This window comes from Dipodomys ordii, unplaced genomic scaffold (assembly GCF_000151885.1).
Source record: "Dipodomys ordii isolate 6190 unplaced genomic scaffold, Dord_2.0 Scaffold107, whole genome shotgun sequence".
Classification (NCBI taxonomy): domain Eukaryota; kingdom Metazoa; phylum Chordata; class Mammalia; order Rodentia; family Heteromyidae; genus Dipodomys; species Dipodomys ordii.
The window spans coordinates 2,048,525-2,067,039 of record NW_012267323.1 but is presented as its reverse complement, the minus strand read 5'-3'; the positions used below and the strand labels follow the sequence as shown (position 1 = coordinate 2,067,039).

Genomic DNA, 18,515 nt, shown 5'->3' with positions numbered 1-18,515 from the left:
CTGTGGCTCAAGTGGTAGAGTGCTAGCCTTGGGCAAAAGGAGCTCAGGGACAGCGCTCAGGGCCTGAGTTCAAGCCCCAGGACTGGCAAACAAACCAACAAAAACAATCTTCACGCTGCTGCTCTGCCCACACAGCCAAACAGTGGTGAGGTCTTGCTCAGAACCAGCCATTCTTGCAACAAGATCCGTAAAGTCCGTTTTAATGTTCACATTCCGTCGCCAGGCCCCACGGCACGCACAGGGGACAGCAAGGCCGTGGTGCGGCTACCACCTGCTCCACGGAGCTGCTTCCCCCAGCAGACTCCACTGGGATGGATGGGCCCACGGGGGTGGGGCTTTGTCAGAAGTGGAGCCAACTTGGCCCATCCTCCAGACAAGAGCAGTGGGTTCTGCAAGCCGTGGGAAAGGCCAGGGGGCAGGGCTGGGAGGGGCGTGAGAACACAGGCCAATGAGAAGCCTCTGTCCAGGCACGGTCCCGCCTCCAGCATCCTTTCTCCAGGGCCAGGCCTGCTTTGGGGGGGGGCGGGAGAGCAGAGCTGTGGGATCCCGGGCCTGTAGGTGATCCTCACAGAGCCCATTCCCTTTGTTCTTTTACCCCAGTCTCCTGGTACAAGATCCCTGGCTGGCTGCCGCACCCCCACCCCCAATCGAGTGAACTCCTGATTCGTGCCCTCCCCCCTTGCCCCATCACGGTGTTTCCTTCTGCATGATTAGCTGCTGGTTCTGTAGACACTGCTTCAGCTTGTCTTCTGTCAGCGTCAGCCGCTGCTCCAGGATGGACACTGTCTGCAAGACAGATGGACGTCTGGGTCAGGACCCAGCCCCCCCCCCCAGGCTGGCTTTCCCTCCCATCACAGGTCCTTCCCCCCCCCCTTTCTCTTTCTTTGGCTTGGACTCAGGACCTCCTGCTTTCCCTTGGCTTTCTTTTCTGAAAGCTAGTGCTCGACCACTTGAGCCACAGCTCTACTTCCAGCTTTTTGCTGGTGAACTGGACCTAAGAGTCTCTCAGATTTGTCTTCTCCGGGCTGGCTTTGAATTGTGATCCTCAGATCTCAGCCTCCTGAGTAACTAGGATGACAGGCGTGAGCCACCGGCGCCCAGCCAGAACCAGCTTTTTTGTTGGGTGAATAACTGGAGACCACGTATATCCCAGGGGATACGACTCGGGCCTCCCCACATACACTTCCAGGCTGGGCTCGGGGTCCCCTGAGCCCAGTGAGGTCTCTGCCATCAAAAGCCAACCATGCCCAGGTGGAAGGTGCCCACTGCACATGCCAGCTGCCATGCCTAGCTGGGCCAAGCAACACTTCTGGAAGTTTCCACTAGCTGCTGCAAAACTCACAAGCCAAAAATCACTCTCTACCCAGCCTCTCAGATGGCCGGATGGTTGGATGGACAGACAGACAAACGAGGGAATCGAGGCTGCTGTGAGGAGCTCAGCCTGTGGCGTTTCTTTTCCTCTGTGGTTTTTTTTTCTTTGTTGGCCATGGGGCTTGAACTCAGGGTGTAGGTGCTGTCCCTGAGCTCTTTTTGCTTAAGGCAAGCGCTTTACCAAATTGAGCCACAGCACCACTTCCGGTTTTTTTTGTGTGTGGATCTTTGGAGATAAAGAGTCTCAGGGCTGGCTTTGAACCATGATCCTCAGATCTCAGCCTCCTGAGTAGCTAGGATGACAGGCGTGGGCCATCAGTGCCCGGCCAGTACGCGATTCTATCTGAAAAAAACAACTACAGGGAAAGTAGCGGAGCACTTGCCTACCAAGTGCAAGGCCCTGGGTTGAAACTCTAGGGCCCCCCAAATATAAAGGACACAGGTAAACACGTGTCCACACCAACCAGAGGACCAGGGCGGCCACTGATCTCCCCAGGGCTCAGCATGACCCAGGGGTCCCCAGTCGGGCCTCAAAATGTCGGCTGCCCCCGACTCTCTTCCCCTCCCCTTTTAGGTACCCCCTAGGCAATTCTGCCACATGCCCTCCTTGCTCTGTGCTGGCCAGGCTGGAGAGCCTGCCATTCCTGCACTGTCCAGTCAGGGGGAACTTTCGAGAAAGGCCCTTCTCCAAGTGGCGCCCGGGTCAGAGTACAGGTGCCAATGGGGAAAGCTCATGCCTGGCTGGGTTCGGCTTGTATACCAGGGTCACAGCCCAGAGTAAAGGGTGTATGTTGGGGAATGGGGGGGAGGGGGAGCCTGCACAAAGGAGGGACTGCTCTGCCCAGATGAACTCCCAAGATGGAGGAACTGAGGAAACCTGGGAGCGTGGCTGGGCAGCTCCAGTGGTCCATGAGCTGGGGGCCGGATGGGGCTCTGTCATGACTCATCTTGAGTTCCCGCGAGACCCCCCCCCCGCAGTGGCAAAACATAGCATGGGGTTATTCTGACCCACTCTGCCCTGCACCCCCTTCCTGCACGGGGTCACGAAGGATTCTGGGAACCAAGCCCAGCTCCTGTCCAGTGTTGGCCGCAGCTAGCTGGTACCCGGCCTGGGATGCGCTCTCTCTACACATCACAGGAAAGGGGGACAAAGGTCCAAAGCTGCTGGGTACCTGTGGCTCATGCCAGCTGCTCAGGAGGCTGAGAGCTGAGGCTCATGGTTTGAAGCCAGCCTGGGCAGGCCAAGTCTGTGAGACTCTTATCTCCAATGAACCATCAGAAAACCGGAAAACTGGAAGTGGTGCTGTGGCTCAAAGTACAAGGGCCTTGAGCGAAAGAGCTCAGTCAGGAACAGCGCTTAGGCCCTGAGTTCAAGCCCCAAGACTGACCCAAAAAAAAAAAAAAAAGGGCCTGGCACTGGTGGCTCACGCCTGTCATCCTAGCTACTCAGGAGGTTGAGATCTGAGGATCGCAGTTCAAAGCCAGCCTGGGCAGGAAAAGTCCATGAGACTCTATCTCCAATGAACCATCAAAAAACTGGAAGTGGTGCTGTGGCTCAAGTGGTAGAGCGCTCGCCTTGAGCTGAAGAGCTGAGGGACAGCACCCAGGCCCAGAGTTCAAGCCCCAAGCTTGACAAACCAAAAATCAAGTCCAAAGTCAAATCAGCAAGTTGGGTACCCTGGGGTCTGGGGGACACCTACCCCCTGGGCCTCTCCCCTGAGCTGCCCCGTGGTCCTGCTGGCTCACTCCCCTCAGTCCTCAGCAGCTGCTCCCTTCCTGGCTGCGCTTCCCAACCCTTTTGAGTCTCACCTGTTTCTGTGTTTGAGGTGAGGGGAACAGAACCAGGTGTGTGTCAGGCCTATGGGGACTGAGCCCCCAACGGAGCTCACCTGCTTTGGGGTGGCAGATCAGCGAAGTGCCACCTCCGGCAGCAACAGGGACAATGCAAGGTGGGTGGATCGGAAGTGGGTTCCCAGGGACAGCAGGTACAAAGGCGCTGAGGGCAGTGTGGTTGGCCTAGCGTGGCTGGGCAGGGAAAGATGGTGGAGGAGAGGCTGCTCTAGCACCTCTAACTGTGAATGACGTCTTAGGGGAAAGACAGAAGCCAAATTACTAGGAATTGAGATCCTGGGCCACGTTGGACACCCAATTAGATCCTCACACCCTGTGTGCTGGTTTTACCTCAACCCCTCCCCTTCCCATGCACCCCCAATTCCCGTCCAGGCCCAGGGCAGAACTTCCCAGCAGCCCCTGCTCCCCTCCTTCTACCCCAGGCGGGAAGATGGCATGGAGGTAGACGGGGTGGCCGGGCCAGGGAGCTGACATCCAGACACATGTTTGTGAGGATCTGGCTGGGGGGCAGAGGCATGGGGGGGGGAGAAGGGGGAGGGGTTTGCAGCTGCCTTGGGCTGGCACAGACCGCCTAGGCACAGTTCTGATGGTAAGCCAGGGAGGGGCCTGGGAGAGGGCAATGGTGGAGGTGGGGCTCTGCCGAGGAGACTCCTTGCCCCATTGGGCTACGTCTGGGCACACGCTGTCCAATCAGCACGTGAGCTGGGAGGCTGCCCTGTCAGTACCATGTGTACCTGCTGTCTGGGCAAATGCTGGGCACTGAGCACTCTGGGAAGGCAGAGAACACAGACCCCCCCTCCCCTCCACCTCCGCTGCTTCTGTGTCCTCTCCCCTGTCTTGTCCAAGTCAGACTCCCCGACTGATCTCCAAAGGGCCCACTCTGGCTCCCCAGCCCCCCACCTTGCCCCCTGGACCCTAGCCCATGCATGCATGGGGCCTGGGAACACCCCCCCCTTTCCCCAGCACGGGCACAAGACCTCAGAAATGCTGCCAGAGCAATTCCTAGCGGGCGAGAGCTCTCGCTCCATGGCCTGGGTTCAAATCTGAAGTCGACTATGAACCTAGCGGACTCAGCCCTGGGCAAGTTTTATCTGACCTGTCTCCAGTCTCTTTTTTCAGAGCAACTGTGGGCAACGGTGACTCCCCCAGCTGTTGCCCTGGCTGTGCTGAGATCTGAGCTAATGGGGAAAGGCCTGAGCATAGACGGGGCTCGCTGAAGTCCCTAAAAGGGAGGCCTGTCGTCCTGTCGGAGGGAGGGTCTGAACCACTGGGGCACATGGTGGTCTGGCTGCTTCTTAGTTCTCCGGTGATGGAAAGTTGCTGTTAATCATTTCCAGGACTGTGGCTGATTTGAGCCTCCTGGAGGAGCTGGGGTCTGCCAGCTCCCTTCCCCACAAACACAGGAAATCAAAGTTCGGGGGACAAAGGGTAGGGCCCCCCTCCAACTGCTCTGGGTCAAAGGGAAGGGATACACAGTCACCCTACTCCACCACTGGGGAACACGTCCCTGGAGATGGCCATGGGCTCAACACACTTATCTCGGTGGTGCTTTGTGCAAAGCCTAACTTGCGTTTGGCTTCACTGCAAAAAGGGGAAAATGTGGAATCCATCTCCCTCGTGGCTTGGTTTTGACTTCACTCGGATTCTAAAGATCCAAAACAGATGCACGAAAGGGGGAGTCTCTTTGCTGGTGGGGTCTTGGGAGCTATCAAGACATGGCAGTGGATGCTTTGTCTCCTGGTGTATACGGGTGCACCAGTGTGCGCACCCAGTGCTGACGGATGGAATGCCGGGGCTGAGCACTGGGGGGGGGGGGGAGAGGACAAGTAGAGAGCCTGGCTTCTGAGGAGCAGTTACCCTGGCTGAGGCCAGGAGGGACCAGAGCCGGCCAGCTAGCCTTGGGAGGGACCAGGCTTCCTGGCTTCAGCCAGAAGTGCAGATCAAAGTGGATTGAGAATGGAGGAGAGCCCTGGCCCCGCCCTTTCCCATCTCAGGTCTGATTTGACGACGGATCCTGTACACTGACAGAGCCTGGGATCGCACCCATCTGGGCCACACGACGGAAGTATCTCGAGAGATTCCTTGCAATCCTGGGGCTCATCTTTAAGCATTCCCCATGAGCCCGCAGTCGGCTGGACAAAACCCGAAGAAAGCTTTGTGCTCCTTGAGCTTGTGGGTCCCAGATTCTGTTTCCCATTATCTCAGGGAGATAACATTTCCCTGCCATTTCTGCCTCCCCAGCGCCCCCCTCCCCCGGGCTGAGGATTAGTTTTCTTTGGGAAGTACATAAAACAGTATTTTCTACCAGTGGATTACTACCGGATTAAGGAATCTTGGCTAATTTGCCTTCTTTATAAATCCTTTTTTAAATAAATAAGCACAGCTTGCATAGCACACTGCTTTCCTTAAAAGGAGAAACTGGTGTGTGTGTGTAAAAAAGCCAGGCGCCAGTGGTTCACACCTGTCATCCTAGCAACTTAGGAGGCTGAGATCTGAGGATCATGGTTCAAAGCCAGCCTGGGCAGGAAAAGTCCGTGAGACTCTTATCTCCAATAAACCACTTAGAAAAACTGGAAGTGGCGCTGTGGCTCAAGTGGTAGAGCGCTCGCCTTGAGCTGAAGAGCGGAGGGACAGCGCCCAGGCCCAGAGTTCAAGACCAACCACGGGCCCCCACCCCCCCCAAAAAAATGTGGGAGACCGCACCACCACTTGTAACAACCAGAGGGTTCTGGAATCTGCAGGGTGGTAGCTCATATCCAGAGAGGACCTGAAGCAGGCCACGGCCAACACAGGCCTGGGAGCTAGCCAGGCGTGTGATGCTAGTGTTCTGCAGTGTTCTGGTTCTAGAGGGAACCCACCAGAGCTAAGTGTGGGGCTGACAATCCCACACCACCTTCTGCCTCCTGTTTCTTTCTGTTTAGTTTGTCGGTCATGGTGCTTGAACTCACAAGCCCCTTGTGGTCTCTTGGAACTTTCCTAGAGTTCCCTCACCTCAAGTTCTCACAAGTGAGTTGTTCCTGTGTGAGCCTCATTCCGCCCCCCCCCATCCTCCAGCCCCCGCCCCCCAGTAATCTCCAACGACCCACCATGAATATTCCCAGGCTCCAGAGGTAACCGCAGCTGCTGGGGCCCAGCTGGAAGGCGGGGGCTTGGTTGGAGGGGGTGGGGGTGGTGTGCTTCTCGCAACCGCAGACGGGGTAGAAAATGGAAAGCACGAGTGTTCTGCCAGATTCCCCCGTGGGAGCTGCCACCCGGCCCCCGTGCAGTAGCAAACGAGCCGGCTCTGGAGCATGGTGAGCAGGGGTGGCCACATGCTCCCTGCCCTGCTACTTGGGAAGGTACAGCTTCCCATGTACCTCTCCAGGGCAGAGCCACACGAGCCCGGGCATAAGATGCTACTATGGAAGCGGTCTCTTTGATAAAGGGGAGAATAAGTCATTCATCCCTACACCCCAAAGGGGGAGGGTTCTGTGGCTGTGAACTTGACTGTGGCTGACTGGCTAAGTTCACTCTGGATGGAGGCGGTCCATCCCAGCTAGCAAGTGCTGATCTGGACACAGGGCTTTTTTCTTTTCTGGGTGCTGGTACTGGGGCTTGACCTCAGGGCTCGGATGCTGTCTCTGCGCTTCTTTTGCTCAAGGCTACAGCACTCTACCACTTGGGCCACAGCTCCACTTCTGGCTTTCTTTCCTTTTTTTTTGGCAGATAATTGGAGATAAGAGTCAGACGTTCATGCCCAAGCTGGCTTTGAACCGTGATCCTCAGATCTCAGCCTCCCAAGTAGAGAAATGGGGAGGGCTAGAGGCCACAAGGGGGGGACTTATCCTATATGTTTTTGTGCACCTCGGAGGGTCAAAAACCGGGTATTACTTTAAAATCTGGAGTGTGTTTCCACAGACAATGGCTAGCCATGGGCTGGGAAGGTGGCTCAGTGGTAGAGCGCTTGCCTTGCATGCCTGAGGCCCTGGGTTCGATTCCTCAGCACCACAGAAGCAGAAAAAGCTGGAAGCAGTGCTGTGGCTCAAGGGGTAGGGAGCTAGGCTGGAGCTGAAGAGCTGGGGGACAGCGCCCAGGCCCACAGTTCAGGCCCCAGGACCTATAGTAAATAAATAAATAAGTAAATAAAACAATGGCTATGCCGGCCTGGCATAGGACCTCTGAGCCCCAAGTAGTGGTCCCCAGCTTGGCCGCAGCTGCCTGGGTGCAGCAACCCCAGCTTCCCCACTGATGGGGAGCTGGCCACCTCGCGTGGGCGGCCCCCTTCAAATAGGGATACTGAGAGAATCTCAGAAAGGGAGGCCTTCGAACACCAAGTCAAACAGGCGAAATCCTTGACCTTGATCAACTATGTCAACAGAGCTTGGTGACCTAGACATTTGTTAAAGAGACCCCCCCCCCCCAAACGAGGGTGGGCTTTGTTGCCACTCTGTGAATTTCGAGTCCTGGAGCCCAGAAGTTTCCATGAGTCACAGGAGCCTGAATGTGACATCACACGCAGGCTGGGGCCAGCCTGAAAAGCAGTTGGAGCAAGGATTTCATGGCTCAGTATTTTTTAAAAAGCAAGCAAGATGTGAAACCGGAGTCAAAAATAACTTTGCTGTGGGCTTTGGAGGCAAAAACCGCCAAGCTGCTAGCTGGGTCTGCGCCAGGCCCCACGGCGGCCTTCGGGGCTCTGGGACACTGTCCACCATTGCCACACTCCAAACCTTCCCGTTTAGGAAGGCCTAGGACCTTTCCGATTCGCAGACACCACCAGAACCGGTCACTCGTGAGGCAGAAAGGCTGGCCTCTGACCGATCATGGAGAAAGCCGTGGAAGACGATGGGGAAATGATCTTATGCAGAGAGCAGCTTAGGCAGCTTGCTGGCTTTCTAGCATCTATGAAAACGACCTCTGTCTAGATTGCTCAGTGACACCCAGCCACTCCTGGGTTCAGCCACAATAGAGGGGCCTCGTCGCCTGGGTTCAGGGCAGATGGGATGGGGGGCCAAGGGAAGGCCTGGCCCTTCCTGAGATGCTTGACTTACACTGATCTCACGAGATCATGACGACAGGTAGATGTGTGGAAACATAGCTGTCCAAGGCCTCCTCGACCTGGACCGCTGGGCTCCCCGAGACATTGGTCCCCCTTGCCCCCCCCGAATCTGTCTTGCTCCTCCTTAGATGTCTGGCTCTATCACCAGCAGATCCAGGTCTGCAGAGCTGGGAGGGCAGACTGGGTCTCACACAGGTCTGCACATGGGAAGAACTCAGTGGAGGCGTGCGTATGGAGGGAACCTTCTACCTGGACTTTGAGGGTCAAGGAGGAAGGGGGGGAGGGGGACGTGGACGGGGGGGAAACCTGAAATCCCTGGCCTGGCTGTTGTCTGGGACACCTCGGCTAGAACTCCAAGGCCAGGAGAGGATGGTGAGCCTGAAAGACCACGCACGGCCGAGCCCCAAGAAAGCATGGTGGGATGAATGCCCACCAAAGTGGGTGGAGCTTTAATGCCTCATGGGGGGGGGTGCAAATCCAGGTGTCTGCGAGAACACATCTGGCCTCACTGAGGAATGCAGAGGTGCTGTCGGACAGTGTGGAGGGGTGATATGTAAAGGGGGGGTGGGGGGGTGGGGATAGTCGGGTGTGGGGTGTCACAGGCCACAGGAGAGTCTTCGCTGAGGCCGAGACACGGGCTGCTTGCAGTTACTACCATCCTAATTGCTAACACATAACAAACCTTCCATGCGCCACCACCACCCCCCCACCAGCAACAGGAAATGTGTGTTTCTTTTTTTTTTTTTTTTAAAGTCTTATACTCTCTCTGGATCCAGTGAAGCTATTTTTAACCTGTCTTCTCAGACTTAGTTTCCAATTTTATCCTATAAAGTTCTAATTGATTCCACCTTTCTTGATCTGTCACTTGATGAGGCTGTGAAGAACATTGGGCGGCTTTCTGATGGGTTTCAAGTGGGTTTTTTTTTAAAAGTCTTTCCCTGCTGCTCACAAGCTCTCCCTTAGCACAGGCTCCCCACCCAGGGGTTCACAGGCTTTCCAAAATGGTGGGACCTCATTCCCTGGAGTCTTCCCCCCCCACGGCACCCCACATCCACTGACACTTGGCATCTCCCCATGGGCTCCCATCTGTGGGACCCTGGACAGGCTGCTGACCTGTGATAGGGCAGGAAGTCTTCTCACTTAGCCCCAGCTCCAGGGACTGCTGCATAGGATGAAGAAATACAAGCTGGGTGTGGTGGCTCACGCCTGTCATCCTAGCTACTCAGGAGGCTGAGATCTGAGGATCGAGGGTCAAAGCCAGCCTGGGCAGGAAAGGCCCTGAGACTCTTCTCTCCAATGAACCACTCAGAAAACTGGAAGTGGCGCTGTAGCTCAAGTGGTAGAGCACTAGCCTTGAGGTGAAGAGCTCAGAGACAGTGCCCAGGCCCTGAGTTCAAGCCCCATGATGGGCCAAAAAACAAAAAGAGAGAGAAATACAACCAGGATTCCAGAGATAAGCACTGCTAGTTCATTAAATTCAGCTGGCAAATAAGTCCAGGGTAGTTAGGTTTGTAAGTAATTCTAGAATCTGCCCTGTGGGGTGCTGTACACTTATAATCTCAGCCCTCAAGAGGCAAGAGGATCAGGAGTTTCAGGCTGACTTGAGCTACACAGTGAGACTCTGGCTGGAAACTAAAGCCAGCATCCAACGGGTCACCTTCCAATGGTCCAGATGCTGGCACAAGGCTGTGTCGACGGCCGGGGTGGGGGTGGCGGACGGCTCACATGGTGACCTACCTGAGTGAGAACGTCCAACTGGCCCACAATGTGCTCCAGTGTGCTGGTCAGCGTGTGGGGCATGCTGCTGGGCTCCTGGGGTTTGTGTACCGACTCTAGACTCTTGACTCTGCCTGACGGGGCTGGCAAATCCACTTCTGGCTGAAGAACAACAACAACAACAACAAAAGTCCTTCAGTCTATTCAAATCCTTGAGGATAACATAAAAGAATAGCCTCTCCAAAAGATGACCTAGAAAGCCACCAGGAAAACTTGAGAAAACCACGCCCGAGTGACAGCAGTGTGACAAGTTCCCCTTAAGGCCAGATCCACGTGACCCAACCTTTCAAAGCCCATGTGTGAGGGGGTGGAATCGGTGCCTGGCAGCCCAGGTTAGAAGGGGTCTAGGATGGGGGGAGATGAGCTGCTGGGCCCATGGGGTGCTTCAGAACCCAGGGAAAACAAAAGATGTCTGGGGAATGTTCCTGGTCGGATGGTGTGGTAGGAGCGGGAATCCACAGCTTGGGCCGTTGCCAACAGAACTCTCCAGGAATGTGTGGCACCTGGTTGTTTCGGGCCCACAGCTCTGCAGCTCCCCCCGATCACCGAAGCTGCACTCCCAAGCTTACATGGTAGAAAAGTTTCTCCTGATTTGCAAGTTGAGTTGAGCTTGGGGCGGGGCCAACAAGATGCCCGGATTCTGGTTTTAGAGGCCACAAACTCCTTTGTGGGTTTGTTTCCTATCAGGGATGTCACACTCCCCAGCCAACGCCTCGAGGGACCCCAACTTTTTTAAGGGGACTAGGCTTTTAAGCCACTATGCCTCATGAATGGGTATTCCAAATGTGATGTCACGGCTAGCTCTGCCAGTCCCTCGGGGCTCTTTCTACCACCTTTCGGGGAGAACTTGAGCCTTCTGGCAAGACACTCTGATCCAGCTGGCCCTCCCATCCAGCTCTCGCATGCCTCTCTGTGGGCTGCCTTCCTCTCTCTGCTCCAAGCATCTGGCCCTCTCCTCCCCTCCCTCTCTCACTACTCTTAATCAGTGTTCCTCTGTGCCCCTATCTACCTGAGCCTGGCTCTCCAGGGCCAGGACAAGTGACCGGACGAGTCAATGCTGGCCTACGGACCAACCCGTATGCATGTGCAAGGCTCCTTTCCTCCTCTCTCTGCTCACCACTCCTCTCAATTCCACCACCCATGCGCCACAGAGGTAAGGATCCTTTAACTCTGAAGCTCCGAAGCCCCCCAGTGCCATGGCTGGTGAACTGTACTGGCTGTAACGGGCCAGATGGCCTGCGTCTCCTCTGAATCTCCAGCTCTTAAGATGGATTCAGAAGCCCAGCGCTGGGTGGATGCTCTGCTGTGGGCATGCTCACTTTGGCCACCTCAAGAGTCTTGAAAAGGAGAGTCCCGGATGACCGTGGCGGAGTGCAAGGCAGACTTTTAATCTTATAAACCACAAACTCTCAAGGGCACACTGACTTTGAACTTGGGAAAAACACAGGTCCTGATGGCTAAAGGAGAACTTGACTATGAGGTGAATGTGAGACTCAGGTAATTAACACTTGATGGTCCTTTAAAATAGGGATCCTGGGGCTGGGAAGGTGGCTCAGTGGTAGAGTGCTTGCCTCACACGCATGAGGCCCTGGGTTTGATTCCTCAGTACCACATAAACAGAAAAGGCCGCAAGTGGCGCTGTGGCTCAAGTGGTAGAGTGCTCGCCTTAAGCTGAAGAGCTGAGGGACGGTGCTCAGGCCCAGAGTTCAAGCCCCAGGACCAACAACAACAACAAAAAAAGAGGGATGGTTAGCAGGGTGCTGGTGGCTCATGCTTGCAATTCTAATCACTTAGCAGGCTGAGATCTGAGGATCACGGGTTCAATGCCAGCCTGGGGCAAGAAAGTCTTTTGAGACTCTTATCACCAGAAGAGGAACTTGTGGCTCAAATGGTAGTATTAGCAAAAAATAAATAAATAAATAAATAAATAAATAAATAAATCTCAGGGACAATACTCAGGCCCTGAGTTCAAGCCCTAGCACTGGTGCATGCACACACATTAGAAGCTTCTAATGGTCTGAGGGTGCAGTTACAGCTGCATCTAGAAGCCTAGTTATAGCCGCCCAAGATGCCTACCCACTTCTGCTACTCTTGAAAAACACTTGCCCTTAGGGCATTTCCAGTGGGCCGAGCCCCAGGCTGAAGACATAGGCAGAGCGGCCTGAACCACTCAGGTGCATGGCTGGGCCTGAACCACTCAGGTGCATGGCTGGACACTGACCATACGCCATCATGAGCTGACTTGACGTAACTCCCACTCTGGTGGGTAGAGTAGATACCGATAACACTCAAGATGGAAGTTTCTCTCTTCTTCTTCTTTTTTTTTTTTAAATCTCTAACTCTGGACCCTGGTCCTCTGCCTGGCCTGCTCCTAAAACAGAAACTCTGGAGTTGATACCAAGTATTGGGGGCTGGGAAGGTGGCTCAGTGGTAGAGCGCTTGCCTTGCATGCCTGAGGCCCTGGGTTCGATTCCTCAGCACCACATAAAGAAAAAAGCCGGAAGTGGCACTGTGGCTCAAGTGGTAGAGCCTTGAGCTGAAGAGCTGAGGGACAGCACCCAGGCCCAGAGTTCAGGCCCCATGACCGGACCCAAAACAAAACAAAACAAAACAAAACAAAAACCAAGTATTGGCCAGCTAGGTGCCAGTGGTTCACACAACTGTAATCCTAGCTACTCAAGAGGATGAGATCTGAGGATGGTGGTTTGAAGCCAGATGATGGGGCAGGAAATTTCCTTGAGACCACTGGGAAAAAAAACCAGGAAGTGGCGCTGTGGCTCAAGTGGTAGTGCACTAGCCTTGAGCTGAAGAGCTGAGGGACAGGGCCCAGGCCCTTTGACTTGTAGCCCCAAGACTGACACACACACAAAATTTATATTGGAAGTGACTGGTGGATTGAATCTAGGCCAGAGATGGGAAAGAGAGGTGAGCTGGGGCCTCGAGGCTGCCGCTCCCTGCTAGCCAACCTAGGCCTTGCTGAGCAAAGTGGGCAAAGGACACAGCTTCCCATTCAGCTTCTCTACAGGAAGAGGCAGGCCCTTTTCTCAAATCAAAGCTCCCAAGAATCCCCGGGACTGGACTCCCCACACATATTTGCAGACTAAATACACTACCAGTTTTAGTTGCCCTATAATTTGGGGTTCCGGTCTGGAATCCAACATGAGGAAGAAGAAAGTCCTGCTTCTAAACATAGCCTCAAGCCCAACCAGGAACTCTGGCTTCTCAAAATCGCCTAATTGTTTGGCAAACGCTATCACATTCTCGCCAGCTGGCAGGGGAGGCTGAGTGTCTTGCTTTGGACGGGGCTTGCCTTTGATCTTGGGGGTATGAACATCATAGAGAAGGGCCTCTCTCATTCCTGGTGAGGCTGAGGTGGTGGGCCAGTGTGGTAGTGGGAGCCTAGGGCCACAGCTGGCAGTCAGTTACCCCACACCACAGATCGCAGGCCCCCAGGGCTGCCCTTGGACCCTGGGAACCTGATAAGACATCCTTAAGACAAGAGGAAGAGTGACCTACCACCAGGTGGGTCCCAAAGCCTACAGGCAACGTGGACACGGTCCTGGGACTTGAACTCAGGGCCCCGAGCACTTTCCTAGTGCCTTATTTTTATGTATTTTTTTAAATTTTAGATTAAGGCTGGTGCTCTACCTCTTGAGCCTCAGCCTCGCTTCTGGCTGCTTCCCCCTGCCTCAGGAACTAAATCTGTGCTTCACTGGCAAGCATTTCCAAGATACACACAAGCACACACACAAGCACACACACACACACACACACACATACATACATACATACACCCCGATTCTTCAAAAGAGCAAAAGGAATGCGCTGGCAGGCAGGAAATGGAAAGTTATTCCATGTCCACATATGCCCTCAGGAGGGGCTGGGAGGGAGAGGTGACTTAGTGAAAGGGTAAAGGGATGGAGGAGGAAAGCCTGGGGAGAGAAGACAGCAAGACCGTAGAGGGAGCCAGCTCCCTCTGCAGAGGGACCTCTGGCCCTCTGCCCTGGGGGGTCTCAGTAATCAGGAAAGCCACCACCACGTGGCAAACGTAGCCTTTTGGGACTGGAGCCCTCCAGACCACCACGTTTGCCATAGCCACAATCACACACTGAGAGCAGCAAGGCAGAGCAGGGGGGTGGGGTAGGGCCAGGATTGGGGAGGGGGGGGTTGTTCTAGGACCCCCCCCACACCTGCTCTATAGAAGAAGGCTGAGGAGGAAGGATGGTCAGCAGTTAGCCCTGCCCAGGAAGGGGGGGGGGATGGGAATGGCTCTTACCCCCAGGTAAGAGGAACAGGCTAGGAGGGGTCTGGTGTGGTTCAGTTCCACACACCTTCCAGACCAGCCGAGTGTGTCAAAGTATCTGCCCTACCCAGACCAAAAAACAAACAAACAAACAAAAAACTGACCCCCTTCCCCTCCCCACAGCAAACACCTTACCCAAGATAACAAGGGAGGGAGAAGATCAAGGATTCTGATTAAAAAACACAAAACAAAACAAAAAGCCCATCAAAAACAACCACCCAAGGGTTGACTGTAGATTAAAAAAAAAAAAAAAGAACCGCTTGGAACTAATTTTAGACTTGGAGAAAAGTAGCAGAAAATAGTACAGAGAATTTCCATATCTTCCTCCTCCCGTGTTAGCGTCTTACATAAGCAGAGGACAATGATCAGAAATGAACACTGGGAAATACCAGCAACCAAGTACCCTATGTGAACTTCTCTCGGTTCTTCTTGCCAGAGTCCGTGGGACTGTGGGGATCCAGAAGCCTACTGGGGGTTCATTCACATTTCACTCCAGATCTGCCCTCTTGTAGTGTATTTGTTCCTTTGTCCTTTTTGTTGTTGTTGGTTGTGAGGCTTGAACTCTGGGCCTGGGCGCTGTCCCTCAGCTCTTCAACTCAAAGCGAGCGCTCTACCACTTCAGCCACAGCCCCACTTCCAGTTTTCTGGTGGTTAATTGGAGATAAGAGTCTCCAAGGGCTGGAAAGGTGGCTCAGTGGTAGAGTGCTTGCCTTGCAACATGAGGCCCTGGGTTCGCTTCCTTAGTATCACGTAAGCAGAAAAAGCTGGAAGTGGCGCTGTGGCTCAAGTGGTAGAGCGCCAGCCTTGAGCTGAAGAGCTGAGGGACAGCACCTAGGCCCAGAGTTCAAGCCCCACAACTGACAAAAAATAGATAAATAAAGTCTCATACACTTTCCTGCCAGGACTGGTTTTGAACAGTGATCCTCAGATCTCCTGGGTGGCTAGGATCACAGGTGTGAAGCCATTGGCACTTGGCAATGACTTCTATACTCTGCAAGAATACTGATCTGTTAACTTTGTCAATGGAAAAGCGATGTGATGTGCAGGATCTCATGGGTGCGGGTAGGCAGGACTTACTGCTGGGGGTGTGGCCTCGATCCAGGGATCTCAGCCAGGTTTTCCCCCCAAGGTAAAGCTACCCTCTTTCCCTGAGGGCTTAATATTTGGGGCACTGGATTTTTAAAGGGGAATGAACACAGTGCCCGCTGCCCCTACTCCCTCCCTCCGCAGGTCAGCCTAGCTTGCGAACCAGCGGCCGAGCGATGTCCCGGGGAGACTCCGAGGCTCTGGGTGACGAAGAGGAACAGTAGCGGTTTATTTATAGATCCACTTGAAGACAGCTCATTGTAACTACTGGAGTTGAATTTTGAAAACCCCGGGGAACAAAGGCCGGCTATTTTAAACTCTCCTTGCACTTGGTTCAATGGAGAGGGTTAGAAGCCCACGGGGCTGTACCCCGGGCATCACTTCTGCAGCTCGGTAATTCATACTCTTGGGTCAAGACAGGTAGCCAGACTGGCTCTTGCCCAACTTGCCAATTTGAGGCCTGTCCTCCTCTTGTGACCCTTTGCTTTCCCAGGGACCAGGCTGTAACCAGGGGGTGAGGGGCCGGGGGGCGGGGAGGGGGTGTCTCACAGCCTCTTTTCTGGAAGATGCAGCTGTGCAAAAGAACTATGGGGCTGGGAGGGGGGTTGGCACAGGTGACAGAGCGACACACACCTGCCAAAGCTTCTCCTGTGTTTATTTGAACAAAATGTCAATGTTGACCCCATGTAGGGAAAGGTGACTACCGTATATGCCAGTTACCTGGTATGAAGCAATTCCTAATTCTTTTTATTTTTGTCAGTCCCTCCTGGGGCTTGAACTCAGGGCCCGGGCGCTGTCCCTCGGCTCTTTTGGTCAAGGCTAGTGCTCTAGCACTTTAAGCCACAGTGCCACTTCCGGTGTTCTGGTGGTTTATTGGAGAAGTCTCACCGACTTTCCTGCCCCGGCTGGCTTTGAATCACAATTCTCAGATCTCAGCCTCCTGAGTAGCTAGGATGACAGGCGTGAGCTACCAACACCCGGCTTGAATTGTTCATTTTGCTGGGAGGGATAAAATGCCTTGCTATTATATAACCAAGAAAAATCCTTATCTGAGGTAAAGTGATGTGTCTGGAATAAAAACAAAACAAAACAAAAAACCCAACACCACTAACTTCTAAAAAATGTGGGGAAGATGGAAATAAGACTGGGAAATGTGTGAGGAGTATGCGGTGGGCTGTTATATTTTTACTTTTTTTTCTCTTCAAATTAATGCATATTTATATTTAAAGCCTCCAGTATGTAAGGCATTATTGGCTGGTTGGTATTCAATACATCTCCCCCAAGTCTATCCAGGGTCATTTACACACTCTACATTTATTCTGCCTTTCTAAAATTACTGCCTTTTGTGCTAGTTTGAACATCTTTTGTTTGTTTTTGGTTCTGTTTTAATAAAATATGCTTTCCCAGTGACTGGAATGAGCCAAGCGAGGGAGACCCCCAACAGGAAGCTGAGCCCCAGGGTCACTGGGGAACCTCCCAACACAGATGGCAGATGACTCCCCAAGCCCCCAGCCTTTGGCTGCCACCGAGAGCCCCTTATGGCAGCCACAGTGTTCACGGAACCCTCTAGCAATGTCCGGATCTTCAAAGAATCTAATTGTAAGATAATCTCCATGGAAACCATCTACTCTGATTTTTTCCCCCCCTCATGGTAACCAGTGAGAAGATAAACACAAGTGTTATCCAACACACTTATACCACATAGGCCATACTTCCATCCAATCTGGAAAATAGAAACTGCAAAGAGGTTTTTTTTTTAATTTCCCCCCATTTCCAATGAAAAGAAGTTCTGGAATTCTAGTCCAGACATGCAGATTCTACTACCCTTTGTGGCCTGCACGCTGCCCACACACTGCTCTACTTCAGGGGCTGCAAAACTGACAAGGCTAAAAGGCAACTTCCGTCAGTTAGTCTGGGAATGTGAAAACAAAACAATAACAACAACAAAACCCTAGGAGCTGGGTGCTTGGTGGCTCAGGCTTGTAATCTTAGCTACTCAGGAGAGGCTGAGATCTGAGGATTGTGGTTCAAAGCCAGCCCAGGCAGGAAAGTCTGTGAGACTCTGATCTCCAGTTAACCACCAGAAAACTGGAAGTGGTGCTTTGACTCCAGTAGCAGAGTGCTCGCCTTGAGCTGAAGATCTCAGGGACAGGGCCGAGGCCCAGAGTTCAAGCCCCACAACAGACCAAACAACAACAGCAACAACAACAACAAACCCCTAGAGTCAGAGCCTGCCTCTCCATCTGAGCACTCTGCAGAATTTGGCCCATGTCCTTTGAACTGATTTTTTTTTTCTTTTTGCCAGTCCTGGGGATGGAACTCAGGGCCTGTGCACTGTCCCTGAACTTTTTTTTTTTTTTTTTTTTTGCCCTACCACTTTGAGCCACAGTGCCACTTCTGGCTTTTCCTGAGTAGTTTATTAGTTTATTGCAGATAAGAGACTCAGGGGATGTTCCTTGCCTGGGCTGGCTTTGAACGTGATCCTCAGATCTCAGCCTCCTGAGTAGCTAGGATGACAGGTGTGAGCCATGACGCCTGGCTTTGAACCCAGGATTTTCTGAGCACCCTGGCTGCCAGGCATATGTGAACCCACAAAACAGAAAAGGCCCCGAGGATGCAATGCAGGCAGACAGGGAATGACAACTCCTCCCACTTGAAGTAGCAGGAGAGCCGCTGCGCACTGGGCTGGCACCACTCGGCTCAGCCCAGCAGGCTGAGGGGCCTAGGTAGCTCTTGTGGACATTCTTCAGCTAGCTTTCAGAGCCAGAAGTGTCCCCATCTTCCCATTCCTGGTGATGGTGTCACCCTGACTGACTCTCAGTGGGACAGCAGAGGAGAAAAAAAACAACTAAGGAACATTTTTAAAATATCTACAGCTTGGTGAGTGCTTCCATGTTATGTGCCAGGCACCATGCCAAATACTGCTCTGGCATGCCACTCGTGAAATCTCATGAAGGAGAGGGCCGGCTTTTCTCCCTATTTGAGTAGAGGAACCCGGGGCCTGGGAGAGCTAGCCAGGGGTCGGGGGGGTCAACAGGCCGCATGGGTCTGGGGCAGGATTCAATCTCAGGTTGGTCGGAAACCAGAAGCCAA

General features: G+C 53.6%; 1 protein-coding gene across 2 annotated transcripts in view; it reads right to left on the bottom strand.

Moving 5' to 3' along the window:
- Positions 1–669: 669 nt before the first annotated feature.
- Poc1a (POC1 centriolar protein A) overlaps positions 670–18,515 on the bottom strand; it is a 41,460-nt gene continuing 23,614 nt past the window's right edge. For both annotated transcript variants that reach the window (XM_013028082.1, XM_013028084.1), the window contains exons 9-10: positions 9,995–10,135; positions 670–786 (exon numbers count right to left, since the gene is read on the bottom strand). In XM_013028082.1, coding sequence (XP_012883536.1) covers positions 688–786; positions 9,995–10,135 — 240 coding nt within the window. In that variant the 3' untranslated portion in view covers positions 670–687. The remainder of the gene's footprint in view (positions 787–9,994; positions 10,136–18,515) is intronic.